General features: G+C 40.9%; 1 protein-coding gene across 1 annotated transcript in view; it reads right to left on the reverse strand.

Annotated features, from left to right (window-relative positions):
- Positions 1-12,557, reverse strand: part of LOC126419228 (bromodomain-containing protein DDB_G0280777-like) — a 360,686-nt gene that overhangs the window by 211,342 nt on the left and 136,787 nt on the right. Inside the window, exon 7 of the mRNA XM_050086365.1 lies at positions 9,695-9,798. Within this exon, the coding sequence (XP_049942322.1) occupies positions 9,695-9,798 (104 nt within the window). The remainder of the gene's footprint in view (positions 1-9,694; positions 9,799-12,557) is intronic.

Raw genomic sequence — 12,557 nt, forward strand, 5'->3', positions numbered from 1 at the left:
TGTATTGTGAGATATTGTGAAATTTTGAACATTCTTGAATGCCGCAATAAACTTGACTCTTATAATCAATTGTAGGCTTAAACTTAACTGCGCTCTTAAAATTTTTGAGACCAGTAGGCTTAGCCTCATTCACAACAATCACTCTCTAATTTCATCATATAATTATGTGAGAAATGTTTTTGAGTGTTTTGGATATGTAGCTTATTTCATAGAAGATCAGTGTTTATGGTTCACAATTAATGCCCAAAAATACACTGCCCCTGAATTTCGTTGCTTATCAATGCAAATAAACATGGGATTTTGAGAATTTTCGGAAGCTGGCATTGTCCTCTGCATAATCATGAGTAATTTGTAGTAAATCAGCATTTGCGATATAGTTACTATAGCAGCTATTCTAACTAATATATTGTGTTACATCTAGTTTTCCCTTGAAGAAGAGTAGCACTATATATTATCTACGCTAGTCATAAATTCACTCTGTTTTCGAGTTGGCTAACAACTGTAATTAACCTCAAAATGTTTTGGAAAACTGGTAATTTTTACTCATTTTGTGGAAGGTAATTTTAGGGCACTATCAACTTTTTAGCTCAACAGATTAAAAGATAATCAGTGGGCTTAATTTACAGTTATTTGTCCACAGCCCTGTAACACGCTGCACCAGCCATATGGAGCCCCACCGGGAATGCTGTTTTCAAACATGGGATGAGTTGGTTGACATTTGTAGCAGCTGGAAATTGCCTTGACTATTGTCAAATCATTGGCAGCTGCAGGAAGAGCTCCTGAGAGGTGTTTACCTGTGATATAGGTACAAGAGGTATGTTAAGTACTATTCTCTCCTGTGACTCCTGTCTCCTCTGCAGAAACTAAAGGATCTGTCATTGCTCGTCCACTTGACTGTGAGTGGCATGTCAATGGTAGATCTATGCATCCTGTACAGAGTGGATGAAGACCAGGAAGGACTCAGGATTTTGTACTGATCCCCCTAACCAACAAGACTGATGTGATGTCTTTCACTGAAACTGCATCAGTGACATCTACTTCCCCTGTTTCGAGGAAACTTGTTTTACCTGGTGTCAAGAGGAGACAAACACAAAAGGGTAGGTACGTATTGAATGTCGGCAGCTCAACATATGGCAAATTATGGTAGCCCTTAGGGCAATGGCAGCAAGGAACAGGAAAGGATGCCATTTGCACTCAGAGTATATACCTGGAGGCTTCATTCAACATGTTGAAGAGGCTATTCCAGCAGCTATTGAGGGAACAAAGTGCAAGCAACTGCAGATTGTGACGCATGTTGGAACAAATGATGCCTATTGTCTGGCCTCTGAGGTCACAGCTGCAGCAACTGGCAGAAAAGGTTGAGAAGACCAGCTTCGTGCATGGAGTTTCAACAAAGCACACAATTTGCAGCATGGTTCCCAGAACTGACTGTGGCCCTTTGGTTCTGAGGCAAATGGAAGGACTGAACCAGAGGCTTCAAAGGTTCTGTGACAAGCTAGGCTTGTCACAGAACTGAACTTGTACCATAGGTTTAAGAACTGCAGGGCCCCACTAAATGGGCCACAAGTGCTACACGTCAGAGGCTACAACTCAGGTAGAAAAATTAGATTAGATGACTGTATACAGTCCAGATAATGACAGCTGTAAGAAACCCAGAAGTATCAGTTTAAGATTGAGAGACATGTCTCCCACAGGTGACAGTATTAAAATTGCAATGTTAAACTGCTAAAGGATTCACAACAAAGTGCCAGACTTTGGAAGAGCTCCTGAAAGCAGGGAAGCACACATAATATTGGGTACAGAAAGCTCATTGAAATCTGAAACTGATAGTAGTGAGATTTTCGGTGAAAATTTAAGTGTGTATTGAAAGGATAGGCAAATGGAAAATGGAGGTGGTGTATTTGTTGCAGTAGACAAGGAACTCAAATCCACCAAGGTAGAAATTGAAGCTACATGTGAGAGTGTTTGGGCAAGACTTAGTACCATGCGTGGGCATAAAATGATAATTGGATTCTTCTCTCACCAAGACTCGTCTCCTGATGTAGCCAAAAACTTTTGAGAAAACCTCATTTTACTTGTACGTAAGTTCCCCAAGCATGCTGTTATCATTGATGTAGACTTTAATCATCCAACAATTAATTGGGAAAATTACAGTTTTTTTTAGTGGTGGGCTGATAAAGGATCCTGTCAACATTACTAAATGCCTTCTCTGAAAATTAGCTAGAACAGACAGTCAGGAACTCCACTCATAATGAAAATATATTGGATCTAATGGTAACAAATAGACCTGACCTCTTTGATGATGTCCAGATAGAAACTGGTATTAGTGACCATGATGTGGTTTTGGCAACAATGATTATGAAAGTACAAAGGGCAACTAAAAGAAGCAGAAATAATACTATGGAAAGGAAAGTTGCTACTCACCATATAGCAGAGATGCTAAGTCGCAGATAGGCACAACAAAAAGACTCTCACAATTAAAGCTTTCGGCCGTTAAGGTCTTCGCCAACAATAGACGAGACACCACACTCATGCAAACACAACTCACACATATGACTGCAGTCTCAGGCAACTGAAGCCACACTGCGAGCAGCAGCACCAGTGCATGATGGGAGCATTGACTGGGTGGGGATAAGGAGGAGGTTGGGGTGGGGAGGGGGACGGATAGTATGGTGGCGCTGGTGGACAGTGAAATGCTGCAGGTTAGACGGAGGGCCTCCATCTAACCTGCAGCATTTCACTGTACGTCTGCTCCAGCCACCTCCTTATCCCCCACCCAGTCACCACTCCCATCATGCACTGGTGCTGCTACTCGCAGTGTGGCTTCAGTTGCCTGAGACTGCAGTCATGTGTGTGAGTTGCGCTTGTGTGAGGGTGTGAGTGTGTGTGTGTGTGTGTGTGTGTGTGTGTGTGTGTGTGTGTCATTTATTGTTGACAAAGGCATTAATGGCCAAAAGCTTTAATTGTGAGAGTCTTTTTGTTGTGCCTATCTGCGACTCAGCACCTCCGCTATATGGTGAGTAGCAAATTTCCTTTTCATAATATTGTTACATTCCATCTTGGATTTTCCATTGTTTGAAAACAAGCAGAATGATACATATGTTTAGTAAACTAGATAAAAATCAGTAGTGTCATATCTCAATGAGGAACTTAAGACTTTCAGCACAGGACAATAGCATGTAGAGGAACTCTGGTTTAAGTTTAAAGGAGTTGTGGGAGCACGCAGACGAATAGTTGCGTGTGCACAGTATAGGGGCAGCGGCAAAGACTCTAGTGTGCACAAAATCATTTACTCTTTGCTTTTTGTTTGTTTTGTCTTAGATGTTCCATGTTAATGTCTGATTCATTGCTTCGGAATTCAGTTGAACATTAAGAATAGGAAAGAGTCTATCATTAATAGAATGGAGCTACGTCATGGCTACAAAGTGGTGACCCCAAAGTCAAAAGAACACAAACGGCAAGAGGCACAGGAGAAGGACAACGAAGGTACACTACAACATACGCCAAATGGCAGAAGCTCTACAGCATGATCAGTACACCGGCAGGGTATGCTGCGCGGTCAGGTTCGGGAGTAATGGAACGATGTTTGACACCACGGAATGGATTCAACGGAGCAGGACAGTGATATTATCAGGACAAAATCCGCGGCCGGAACACATATACGAGAGGAGGATTCGCTTGGACAATGCATGAAAGTACACCCGCCGCCATTCCTGGCCGATAAACCGGAACTTTGGTTCTCCCGTGATGGCGGTTCCCAAGATGCAACAAGAAGATCCCAAGCTGCATACCATACTGCATGATGAGACTGCTAGTCAATGTGGCTGGTGAGAACATATAGTTGCGCTGTGAGGTGTAATAAAGCAGATCATGTCCTTTTGCCCCATTTCGCAGGCCATTCGAGACCTTACACAATCTTCGTCACCCTGGAGTCTGGTCAACATTTAAGCTGGTGTCTCAGTCGTTTGTGTGATCACGGATAGAAATAGACTATTATGAGTGAACAACAACTTGCCAACTTTGCAAAACCACTCACTATGTTCATTCCCTGATCAGGGAGTTCCCAGATGCTTCGTCATGCTTCATCCACATTCATCTTGATGTGGTGGACCAGTTCCCCCATTGGACAGCCAAAGTTATATATTCACAATGACTGACAGATATACATGATGGCCTGAGGCAGTACCTACAAACAACATCTCTGCAGAAACACTAGCCACTGCTTTCACATCGACCTGGCTGATAAGATTTCGCTGTCCACTCCAGGTCACTGTGGACAGAGGCCGAAAGTTTGAGCCAGACTTATCCACACAGTTGGTGAAGTTCTGTGGCTACTTCCATCACAAGATGACCAGTTATCATCTGGCCAACAATGGCAACATGAAACATTGGCATTGGATACTGAAGGCTGCGCTAATGTATCAAGGGACATCTTGTACATCTGCACTACTCGTAGTCCTGCTGGGCCTACAAGCTATGTGCAAACCAGATATAGAGTCCTTGGCAGTGGAATTGGTTTGTGGCAAGACTTAGCACCTATCAAGGGAGTTAGTTGATGTCAGTGAACTGTCAGAAACAGACGACCAACTAGAGTTCCTTCACAGGTTACAGGAACATGTAAACCATATCAAAGGTACAAAGGCCTCCAGGTATGGTTTTCCAACCACTTTTGTGCACAACAACCTTAACAGTTGTTTGCACAGCATGTTACATACAGACTGCATGAAGCCACCACTACAACCATCCTATACTGGACCCCATCACATCCTGCGCACATACATACATGATAGTTAGTGAAGTGAATGGAAAACAAGTCACTGTGTCTCTTAGCAGAGTGAAGCCTGGTTACATTTACAAGGAGGCATCACCCACCTCGTGGTCAAAAGTGACACACAAGGCAGATGTGACACCCCGACTTTCAACCCTGCTACCACAACAAGTCAAAGCAGAACCTAAGCATAACAACCACTCCAGACGAAATGTCCATCTCCTGGCCCAGTTCAGAGAATATGTTCCACACTCAAGCATAACAACCACTCCAGACGAAATGTCCATCTCCTGGCCCAGTTCAGAGAATATGTTTCACACTCTGCTTTGACCAAGGGGGCTCCCATAGTGATTACTATGCATGTTTATTGCTGTGGGCATGTATGTTAGCTCCATCCACACCATCCAGAGACGCAGTTGTGGTGCGCCAAATGACTGTGTGGTGACAAAAGAATGGCATCAACCAACAAATTTATGTCCACTGCTTGGAGCACTGTGTTAATGTTTATTACTGACTACTTGGAGCTGCAACTCATTTACTTTATGTTTATTCTTTTCTCTGCTTGCTGATATTGACAAGTCACCTACAGAAGCTGATTTTGTGGCTTCTGTAATTTCACGTTAAAAAACTGTTCAGGCCAATTCTCAGCATGGGATCCAGCACTTATTAAGTACAGGTAGCATTACACAATCTAATATTCCCATCAGTATTCTCCCCTAATGCTCAAGTACAACACGAGCATATGTGTGAGGCATGCCAATGGCTGCTTATCCACAGATTAGTTTTAAATGAGGACAAATGCATCACTGGAAAGACCCAAGTGACTTTCCTTGGCAACGCCATTTCAGCCAATGGCATTCATCTATTGACAGAGGGACTGCAACACTGTAGACTTTTTAAAATTACTTGATAGTTGACACTTCACACATTGGAGCTGGTTTTCTCCAGTCAGAGTGCTCAACGTTACACCTGAACTGTTCGCCATTGCCAGACTGCCACAGCAATTGGTAAGCTTACTTCTAATTCCTTGTCTGGCTTTCTTTCTCGGCGTATTTAGATTCTGAATCATGGGTCTGGCACTTTTATTTCATATTTCATCCCACCTGATTACAATATTAGAAACAACAAACACACATAATGATGCTAATAAAATACAGGTTTCATACGCAGCACTAACCATACCCTACTGGATACTTCCACACAAGATCTGAGTCTGCATCATATATACAGTTATCAGAATCACAGAGATTGGCTTACATTAAATAAGCTTTGCATGACATTGTGTGAAGCCGAATTTTTGAAGGTTGCAATTCATTGTGACTGGGTCAGTACAGTTATAAATATTACTACTTAACCCAGTGATGTGGCATAGCACAGTGGTTAGTGTATAAACACGTAGTGTAGAAGGCCATAGGTTAAAATCTGTCAAATTTAGCGAAATTTTTTTATTTCTAAATTGAAACAAGAGTTTGATTATTGTTTATATTCAATTCATTGGTTGAAATGCAATTTTTTTATTTCTAATATTTTGTCACATCATTTTCATCATCAAATTGACTTTTTTATTTGCTCTTATTTTTCTTCTTATCAGTCTTTTTTTATTTGGAATCTGCCTTTGTTGCCTATAATTTGCGACCAAGTGCCAATATCAACTGTTTATCGGTTGGCAATGCAGCAGCTCGTGTAGCCAGTGTGAGGATAGTTTCAGGCAACCAATGATAGCAAGAAATTACAGTTTGCCTTTAGCACAGAAACAGAATTTTTTCTGTCTTGAGTTTGCTTGTAGAGGTTAGCTTTAATCGCCATGAACAAAGTGATCATGATTTTAGTTGTGTCGCAGATTGTTGACCACCATTTTCTTGGATAATTGCATACCATGAGATTGTGGTTAGCTTAAGACACGAGTTTAAATTCAGTGCTACAAAAACATCATCTGTCACAGTTTAGTCATTAGTCACTTAAAATCAGCTACTGACAGTGCATCTCACATTTCTGACATACCTTTTCCCAGCCATTTCCAACATTGCTCTGCATTACACATTAACAGCATTTGTGAAGTAACCCACCACGATTGTGCACCATCTACAATGGAGCAGCAGTGGGCAGACAATGTGGCAACAGTGTAGTGGCAGGCGACAGGCGTCAACTATCAAGTAATTTTAATTGGACTATACAGTCTCTGCTGAAACCAACAGATTACCAGCAACTGAGACTTTGCTTGGTATGGTAAATTTTTACCACTGTCACCTCCCAGGATAGGCAGCTGTAAGGACACCTCTCATGAATGTGCTCGCAAGCTGCATCACCACAGGATGGCAACACATTAAACAAACCCCCTAAATGGACAAGTCACTCTGCGATGCCTAGGTGAGCTTAAGTCACGCAGTGCTTCTCGCTCACAATGTGTCTCACACTCACCTGGCTATAGTCGTTGAACTGAGTTGGTCAGCACTCCACCAACAGGTGGAACAACACTGGCAACTGCTCAATTTTTTCTTCAAACATTTGCAGCAACCCATAAAAAATGGAGTGCATAGGAGAGAGAGCAGTTAGCAATATATGAGGCTGTCAGATACTTTTGTCCTCATGCTGAAGCTTGCCCAATGACTATTTTTACAGACCGCAAGTCAGTTACATATGCATTTGAGAATGTTAGTGACAGGTGCTCACCCTGACATTTCCAGCATATCGAGTTCGTAAGCGAGTTCACAACAGACCCATAAAAAATGCTGAAAATTTAGTAGCTGACCATTCCTCTCATATCTGTGATATCCTACAGAGAGCTCACTATGGAGCTGGCTAAAGATCCACAGTTATAACAGCTGTTGAATGATCCATCTACTGGAGTTCATCTCAGTCATATTCCTGTGCCAAACTCAAAGTTAAAGCTTTGGTGTTATGTCTCCCAGAATAGCTGATGCCCATACATTCTGCACAAATTTCACAAGTCTGCCTTTGACAGGATCCATGACCTATCCCATCTGGGGACCAAATCTACTATCAGATTGCTTACAGACTGCTTTGCGTGGCCTTCCATCAAGAAGGAAGAATATCCACGGGCATGTTCCTGCTCCCATCCCAGCAGAGCAAACTGGGCTGTCATCTACGTCTGAGGTTGGTAAATTCCTGGTCACACCAGCTAGATTCAAATCATATTCACTTTGACTGATCGGGCCACTTCCACTCTGACATGCACACAGGTATTTCTTCAAAGTCATGGATGGATGTATATGGTGGGCAAAAGCAACCCCAGTTAACAACATCTCAGATGAAACTACTGCAAAAGTATTTATTTCTACGTGGATTGTGCGTTTTGGTTGCCCCCTCCATATTACAAGTGATCAAGGCCCTTCCCTTAGGCCTCTGAACACCATTCAAACCCGACACTGGTGCATCAGCGGCCAAAATGGTATATGGCATGCCTCTATGCATTCCAGCAGACCACCAAGTGCCACCACTGGTACTTGCCTTGGAAAATCTTCCACAGTTAGTGCAGCAGCTGAAGTATCACTGCACCAGCATCCACTGCTCTCCTGCTTCTCACCACAGTGACCATCAGGTGTCTGTGCACAAAGATTTGTACAGCTGTTCACATGTAATACTGCATATGGACTCAGTCAGATTGCCCCTCCAGACATCGTATAATGGTCCTTTCCTAGTGTTGCACAGAGAGGATGAGGAGAGAGAAATTCTATACAGTGACAAGTCCTTGAATTTCTCCTTTGAATGAGTCACACCAGCATGGATTTTAACCTGAACTGTCTCCGACACCTTGCCAACACCTCATGCCACAACCAATCCAGAGTGGCTGGATCACACTTTCTCAGACACTAACCACCACCATCTCACAGCCTGCAGATATGCCTGTGCTGCAGCTGACAGCTTGCCGCCACCACGGCATCCAACCCACAGAAGAGTCTGTTGGGAAATTAAGTTTAAAGATCACAAATTCTGTATGCCCTTGACTATAGGGCAGTGGGGGTTAAAGTTAAATAAACTTACATTACCACCTATTGTGTCTTTGTCTCTTTTAAGTTTTCTGATTTTTATGTTAAATCCAATGTGTAATAGCTCTGTATTTCAACAAATAAGCCTTCCATATTATACACCTCTATAAATAGGTGTGATGCACAAGGCCTTAGACCAGCTGTGTTTAGCTATCAAAATGTAACCATTTATGCAACAATATATTATCAGTCAGTCTGTAGTAAGCATCCAAAATGTAAAGTAATTAAGTCATTACCTGGGACAGAAATTGTAAACATGTAGTTCTCAGTCGGTCAGACCAAAATGTTAAAATGTGAAGCAGTGAACTTTGTGAATGTTTGTTTAATTGGTGTAGCTTACTGTTTTTTTTTTCAAATATTGAGATTCCTGCATGTTACAAAGCTGTGAAAAAGGGAACAGTGTATATAAATAAATATGAAGACATCAAAAACCATTTGTTGCAGTGTGACATACTTTATTTCACATATGGTCACAAAGTCCATTAATAGCAGGGGGACAATTGACAATAAAAGACCAAGAGGCATCTGATGTAGATCCAGGTCAGTAAAGTTAAAATCTGGCCTAATCTTGTAGTCATTATATCATGCTGGGATCTTTGTTCCTATCAGTACGACAGCTGTGAGACTCCTGAAAGATTCAGTATGTACATTTATAGCTCCCAAAGGCGTTATCGTAGTGTAAATGGGTATGGATCAAAATGTAAATTGTATGTGTAATGTTTTTGATGTATTATCATCTACCCTTTACCTTTATGGTTGCATCTACCTTGCATATAAACTCATCTGACTAATATTTTATGCACAAGCTGCTTTTGTAGAAAACAGAACCAATAAAAATTCAATACAATCACAGCTTACATCTACTTTAGTCTGACAATCAGAGAATATCCGATGTTCCTGCTATATAGCCACAACACACCTTTTGATCCATGTCAGATGTGACATTAGGTGACTGGACAGCTGGTACAACTTTCGTATGTGGTAAACCAACTTTCTGTACAGACTCAATCTGCTTCACAGACACTAGAACAAGTGAAATATACAATAGAAAACTTTAACATTAGAACAACTCAGTTTCTTGAAATTTATACTTAATTACTATTTTACTATACAGAACTGAAACAAAATTAAAACTTACACTTATAAATAATGAAATGGAAATTTACTATTGGCCAAATGTTTGAACAGAGCAAAAGCAAAACTCCCTAAAAATTACACAATGGATTTTTGTCCAAATTTTTGTAGCCGAATGAAGTGTGTGAAATGAACAAATGGGGTTCAAATTCACTAGTTTGAGGTATAGTTATGCAAAAGAGATTTAACTACTTGAAATCAAATGGGGTAATTAGGAAAAACTTAAATTAGGGAGTTGAGGGAAAATTGCACAACAAATTTTTGTCTGAATATTCATAGTCAAATGAAGAGTAAGAAATGAACAAATGGGGTATCAAACTGACCTGGGTGAGGTATCACTTTGAAAGTTAAAAAATTGAAAAAAGTTAAATGTCTTGTAAAATGATATGTCTAAAACTAAAAAATAAAATAGATTAGAAAAGCATTTGAGGCACCTTTGAATGTTGCTCAAAATCATGTACAGCAATTGGACTGCACAGTTCAGAAAATCCACCAGACAAATCTTCCTGAATACTCTTTAAAACTGAACTTTAATTTCTCAGATGGCGCCCCATATTGTAGAATATTGCACCAGTGTTATGTGCGTTTTCATTCATAACATATAAAATATTCTAACAAGAACTGATTGAACAGTCAATCAGTGGCATCAAATGTTTCTCTAACTCTTACTTTTAGACATGTCATTTCATAAAGCAGTTAACCATTTTTTTTCCAAAAAAAATTTCAGTTGCAAAACTAAACCCCACACTGTTTATCTTGATACCCCATTTGTCTATTTCTCACACTTTGTTTGAAATAGCAACTCTGACATAAATTCATTGAGTAATTTTCTCTCAAATAACTAATTGAGTTTTTCTTATTTACTTATAGGGTAAATGCAGTAGCTATTCAGGGATGAAGAGGTTAGCAAAGCATAGAGCAATGTGGAGAGCTGCATCAAACAAGTCTTCAAACTGAAGACCACAATAACAAAGACAGCAGTGTAATTGATGATTTATTTAAAAATAAATATTAAGTAGTTATGCAGGTATACTCAAGCACTCAGAACCAAAGGATCTCCAGGACATTAAGGAGGGGCAAAGCAAAATAGTGAGATTCATGGAACAGAAACAAAGGAAAGGTAGTTAGATTTGTGGTTAAAATCATCTGAAATGGAGGTGTTACAGATTTCACTGTGGATAAAATGTGTAAATCACTGTTCACCATTTTCACACAAGATATTCTGAAAACTGGAGCTGCAGGCCAACATATAAATTCTACACTGGTGGCCATTAAAACTGCAACACTGTGAAGGCTGCATGTGAAAAATGTCAAATTGGCATTACATGTTTGAATATGCAAGAGATTAGTATTTCAGCACAATCCCACAAAGTAGGTAGGAGTAATGCCATTTCTGTTTTATGTATAAGGAAAGATCACACAGCAAGTTTCTCATTTAGAAATCACATTTGAACATCGGTGCTTTATGGAAAGATTGTGTTATGCCTCACATAAAATGGAGAAATATCTATCACCACATCAGCTATTGATAGCAGCAGGAGTGTGGCCTTTTGGATCTGTGATTTATTGTTCCGTGATATTGCTGCTCACATTAGTCAGGATCCCAAGAAGGTCATGCAAATATGGAATTGATGGGTTCAGGATCACATCACATCATGCAGAATCTCAATGGCTCCACACAGTTAGCATTTGTGAGGACAGACATATGGTTTACTTGCAGCTGCAAGATTGTACAGTCACATCATGCAGCATGCATCACAAAATGTGCTTGTTTGCAGCAAAACAAGTATCTACATGGACAGTGCAACTTATGTCTGGAGGCACACCGGCTGTCAGCAGGTGACCAATGTTGAGACTGCCCATGACACAGAAGGAAAAGGAGGCAAGCTGTCAATGGTGTGCCCAGTGACAACACTGGATACAGGAGTCCAACCAGATCAGCATTCTAGACATGTCATGGAACTGCATACACCATCACAATGGACATATTCTTGTGTGGAGGCTCTAAGGGGAACAAACACTCACACATTGCATTAATTTTCATATGGGCCCACCATTTGGTGAGATGCTATGGAGTACCATTGTGAATGCAACACAATTTCCTCTGGTTCACACAACTGATATTTTTGGGCCAGACACTATATTTCCGATGTGTTAGGACCAGTGGCTGTTCTCTATCACTGTGGTCTTGATAACATTATTTTTCAGCAAGGTAACACAAGACTGCATGCTGCCTCTGCTGTCCAGGTTGTCTGATTGTTGCCCTGGCCAGCATACTCCCCAAACCTCTCACACACTGGAAACACTTGATCATGGGTGGCCTAAAGACTGGCACAACACCACCGCTTACCAGCGACTATGAATGATGAACTAGGCACATACATGGCCCTGTCACATCAAGGTGTTCACCACCTATGATCAATGTCAACGTGCAATAACCACTCACAGACAGCATGTGGCAGCACTATCAGTGGAGGGTATATAAATCTTGTTGGAGGGATGCAGTAAACAGTACAGTCACTGTCATAATGCAGAAGTGGACCAGAAAAGTACCTGATCACTTGCTTTCAGCCCAAGAGTGGAAGCATTTCCGAAATCATTAAGTTTGTAAACAGTTTGCATGCTGTCGGGTTAAAGTATACCATACA

Source organism: Schistocerca serialis, chromosome 9 (assembly GCF_023864345.2).
Source record: "Schistocerca serialis cubense isolate TAMUIC-IGC-003099 chromosome 9, iqSchSeri2.2, whole genome shotgun sequence".
In the NCBI taxonomy this organism is placed as follows: Eukaryota; Metazoa; Arthropoda; class Insecta; order Orthoptera; family Acrididae; genus Schistocerca; species Schistocerca serialis.